The 5,325-nt window shown below is 37.1% G+C and overlaps 1 protein-coding gene across 1 annotated transcript in view; it reads right to left on the reverse strand.

The window, feature by feature from the left end:
• Positions 1 to 5,325, reverse strand: part of ROCK2 (Rho associated coiled-coil containing protein kinase 2) — a 68,127-nt gene that overhangs the window by 42,024 nt on the left and 20,778 nt on the right. Inside the window, exons 5-6 of the mRNA XM_006765179.2 lie at positions 1,628 to 1,888; positions 1,181 to 1,325 (exon numbers count right to left, since the gene is read on the reverse strand). Of these exons, the coding sequence (XP_006765242.1) occupies positions 1,181 to 1,325; positions 1,628 to 1,888 (406 nt within the window). The remainder of the gene's footprint in view (positions 1 to 1,180; positions 1,326 to 1,627; positions 1,889 to 5,325) is intronic.

Here is a 5,325-nt window from a genome sequence, read left to right on the forward strand (position 1 = left end):
TAAAGAGATATTCAAACAAGTGTAAAGACAGAAAATGCTGAAAAGTATCATTTTGGCCAGTTCTCATCTAAAGCCACAGGGTTAAATGTCCTGCTAGAATACTTCAACTACAAGTCACTTTAGTATAAGACAGACTTTCCCAAGCAGCCAATCCAAAACTTCAAAAGGGGTATTCAGGTAAGTAGTTTTTATTTGTTTTCAAAGGGGCACGGAGGAAAGCTTTGAATTTGATTCTTCTAGTGACATTTTAAAAAGCATGCTTCTATTGATTTTTTTTTAGCGGAAGAGAGAGGGATAGAGAGAAACAATGATGAGAGAAGGATATCCAAGGATTGGCTGCTTCCTGCATACCCCCTACTAGGAATCAAGCCCACAACCCAGGCATGTGCCCTGACCTGGAATCGAACTGTAACCTCTTGGCTCCTGGATGGATGCTCAACCACTGAGCCAGACCAGCTGGGCTTCTAGTGCCATTTTTAATTGCAACAGAATCCTTTAAATGAACTCCAGTGCCAACCAACCTGAGCAAGCACCAGAGCAAGCTCAGAATAATGCAAATCAATGTCATTTAAACTCATTAAATTTATCTTTCAGAGTTGTAAACAGTAGCAGAAATTTAAATCTCTTCAAATGAGCTATGAGACTTCCTACAAAATACATTATTTTCTAAATTGTTTGGAGAATCTACACAAATAATAGAATACATTCTACTTTCAAATGATTACAAGACACACCTAATGCATCATCACATCGGGCCAGAGGTGGGGAGAATGGACTGTTTACCTGGAAACATGGTGAATACAAAGAGACACACTACAAAGACAAAGGTCTAAAACAAAGTAGGTCATACTATGCCATAATACTAAGCATATAGCAAGATCAATGCTACATACACTGGATGGTCATCAAAAGCAATTTCCAAAAGGTCTACTTGAGGAATATTTCCTAGCAGCATACTTTCCTTTCCTTTCCTATTCTACTCAACTTGGCAGTATAAGGTTTGGTTTTAATTCTCCAATTAATAATCTGTCATATCAGACATTACTAATTCAAAGTTTTCATAAATTCTACTTCTTCCCTAGGACACATGCAATTAATTTCCTTATAGTCCAAAATTTGTGAACTAGAACTAAAGTGTTATAAGATGGGTTTTGAAAAAGAATGTTAAATATTTACTTACCCACCAGCATCTCAAAAAGGAAAACACCCACAGACCACCAATCACATTCTCGCCCATAGTAACCATCACCCCCTTGTGATTTCAGAACCTCGGGTGATATATAATCAGGTGTTCCAACTGCTGTATCACAATGCACCATGCCTGTCTGGGTGAATAGCAGAGATAAAGAGAAAAAGATGCGTGTTAACACACACACACACACACACACACACACACATAAATGCAACTAATTCATTTATTTTTCATATAAGTGATATAAACTGCTACCAACAGAACTTCACTGCTGACATAGCTTTGGCAGGAGAGAGGACAAATGCACTGAGTCATACACAGTAAGCAAAACTAAATTTATCTTTGTTTAAAAGTATAAAATCCCAATTTGAAGTGTTTCTTTTATTTTTGTTTCTAAAAAACAACCCAGCATTTTTTTACTTGCTTATAACTTACTTCATCCATCTTCATACATGTGCCAAAATCTGCTAATTTTAGATGTCCATGTTTATCTAAAAGCATGTTGTCAGGTTTTACATCTCTGTGAATTAAACCCATGGAGTGTATGGCATCCAGAGCGAGAACAACTTCAGCAGTATAAAATTTGGCCCATTTTTCAGGTACATCATAGTTACTCATAAGGTTTACAAGGTCTCCACCAGGCATGTACTCCATTACCATGTACAGATACTTATCATCTTGAAAGGCACAAAAGAGCTGAAAAATAAAATGGGAAGGAAAAGAATTATTAAGAAGAAAGAAAACTCAAACCATAAACAGAACAAAACCCCAAAGCTGTTTTTACTATTGAAAAAAAAAGACAGATTACTTTATATCCAAAACCAACTTGAATTTTATGAAATGTTTGATTTTAGATTTGGACATCTTTAAGGGAAAAATAGTTAACAGACAAAACTTTGCTATGGGTATCTTCTTCATACTTACTGACAAAATATGTATAAACATATCATTTTTCCCTCTTGGAGAATATAGGAATCTATTTAAATAGAAATATTTTTAAAAGAGAAAAATAATAAGACAAACAACAAATTATTGCACATAACTCCAAAGAAGGGACCTGGGAAGGTAGGCGCAGTTTAGAAAAACCTAAAAGATACCAGATTCAATGGCCACAGGAAGAGGGAGTGAGCCCCATTCCACTGGGAGAGGGAGCAGTTGGTAGCCACATTTGGAACAGGTCCTTCTCCTCTCTTCCCTTCTCCATCTTCTTGCTCATAATAAGCAGCAAGTGGCAGTGCTACCTGCATCCACACTAAAATAGTGACATTGGGACCAGAGAAATAATACACCAAGCTAGGTTGCTACTAACTTCCAAGAGACAGAGAAATCACAAATTCAGAAGGAAAGCTATCCATATTCCATCCTAAAATACGTCCCACTCCACCCAGAAGCAAGCAATTGCAAACAGAAAAGGTTTCCACAAAGAGAACAAAACCAAGAAATCAACATTTTAGAAAAACCAGTACCATGACATACAGATAAAGCAATTCAAGAAACAACAAAATTGCCCATATTTGCATGAATCTATATTGGGGTTTTCTATTCCATGTAATTGTTGTGTGTTTTTTATTCTTGCCACCAAGTACCACAGTGTTTTTATTAGTTCTGTTTAACTTGCTTGATATTGATTAAAGTTCTTAGATCTATGGGTTTATAGATCTCATCAAATTTGGAAAACTTCAAGTATTTCTTCAAGTATTTTTTTCTCTCTCATCTTCTGCCCCACCCCTTTCTCAGATTGTAGTTATACATATATAATCTGTTTGGTGTTGTCCTATGGGTAACTGATATTCTCTCTGGGTTTTCTTTTAGTCGTTTTTTTAAACCCTGATATGCTTCATCTTGCAGTTTTTATGCTCCGTCTAGACCAGTGATGGCGAACCTATGACACGCGTGTCAGAGGTGACACGCAAACTCATTTTTTGGTTGATTTTTCTTTGTTAAATGGCATTTAAATATATAAAATAAATATCAAAAATGTAAGTCTTTGTTTTACTACGGTTGCAAATATCAAAAAATTTCTGTATGTGACACGGCACCAGAGTTAAGTTAGGGTTTTTCAAAATGCTGGCACACCGAGCTCAAAAGGTTCACCATCACTGGTTTAGACAAGTGAAATAAAAGACATGTATGCAAATGTTCACTATTTATAACAGTCCCAAAGTTGAAACAATTCAAATGTTATCAATCAGTAAATGGACAAACAAAACTGAGTATAATGCATATACGGTGTTTCCATCCAACCAGGTATATTGCAATACAATTCTGATGCTAAACACCTAGAGTTAGCATCAGATCCCACAAGAGCTCAGTCTTCTACAAGACTGCCCTTACTTCAAACATTAGTCATACTTCCAGAGTCCCCAGGCGTGCATTTCTGACTAAAGGACTAAAAATTCAGGAGTTTCATAACCCCCTAAGGTTCAATAATTCACCAGGATGACTCACAGAACTTAGAGGGAAGCACTATACTTATGATCACAGTTTATTATCAAGGATGCACATAGGGTGAAGTCTGGGAGACAGCACACAGCTTCTGTGCCTTTTTCTTGTGAAATTAGGGTGCACCACACTCTGCACATCAATGTGTTAACCAATCAGGAAGCTCCACTGAGTGCCAATGTCCAGAATTTTAATCAGGGTCTCATTACATAGGCATCATTAAATAAATCATTGCCATGTGATTAAACTCAACCTTCAACTCTCTTCCCCTCCCTGGAGGTTGAGCAGCTTGTACTTTCTGGCAACCAATCTCATCTCAAAGCTATCAAAAGGCTACCAGGAGTTGCCTCATTAACATAACAAAGACACTCCTATCACTCTGGAAATTCAAGCAATTTTAAAAGTTCTGTTAGGAACTGGGGACAAAGAGAATATATTCTTTACTATTCCATACCATACAATGGAATATTATTTAGCACTAAAAAGAAATGAAGTACAACACATACTGCACTATGCATGAACTTCAAAACAGTATGCAAAGGGAAACACACCAGATCCAAGACAACTACTGTATATTCCACTTCCCTGAAATGTCCAGAAAAGGCAAATCTATAGAGACAGTAAGCAAGCACATTAGTGGTTGCCTGGGGCTGGGGGGAAGATGGAAAATAACTCTAAATGGGTACAAGTTATCATCTGGAGATAGTAAAAATGTTTTAAAATCAGATTTCAGTGATAGGTGTACAACTGTAAATTTCCTTGTAGCAGAAAAGATAAGTTAACTTAAAGACATAGCTCAAACAAATAATACAAAATGAGGCACAGCAGAGCAACAACAACAAAAGACGAGGAAAAAAATAAAACAACAAATAAAGAGACTATCTGGGCAACACCACGGAGATTATATACATGTAACTTAAGTCTGAGAAAGAGGCTGAGAGTTATGTTTGATAGAGCTGAGACAGAAAAAAAATACTTGAATAATGGCCAAAATTTTTCCAAATTTTATGAAATCTCTAAACCCACAGATCTAAAAAGCTCAATCAATATCAAGCAATTTAAAAAGAACTAATTAAAACACTGTGGTACTTGGTGGCAAGAATAGACAAATAAAACAACTAAATGGAACAGAAAACCCCAATATAGACCCATGCATACATGGACAATTGTATTACAAAAGGAGGCAAACTATACCAATAGGAAAAGGAAAATTGTTTTTTTTCCAATGTGATGTTGGAACAACTAGATATCCACAAGGAAACAAATAAAACATAATCCTTGCCCTACCCAGTTTGGCTCAGTGGATAGTGTCGGCCTGTGAACCCAAGAGTCCTGGGTTTGATTCCAGTCAAGGGCATGTACCTCAGTTGCAGGCTCCTCCCTGGCCTGGGCCCTGTTCAGGGCTTGTGCAGGAGGCAACCCATGGATGTGTTTCTCTCACACTGATGTCTCTCTCTGTCTTTCCTTCTCTCTTCCACTTAAAAAACAAACAAACAAACAAACAACAAAAACACACACCCATAATCCTTATGTAACACCCTATTTTAAAAAATCAATCCTGGTGTGATCACAGGCAAAAAACAAAAAGTCTAAAAGATAACATAGCCCTAGCTGGTTTGGCTCAGTGGATATAGCGTTGGCCTGCGGACTAAAGGGTCCTGGGTTCAATTCCAGTCAAGGGCACATGCCTG

Source organism: Myotis davidii, unplaced genomic scaffold, assembly GCF_000327345.1.
Source record: "Myotis davidii unplaced genomic scaffold, ASM32734v1 scaffold61, whole genome shotgun sequence".
Lineage (NCBI taxonomy): Eukaryota > Metazoa > Chordata > Mammalia > Chiroptera > Vespertilionidae > Myotis > Myotis davidii.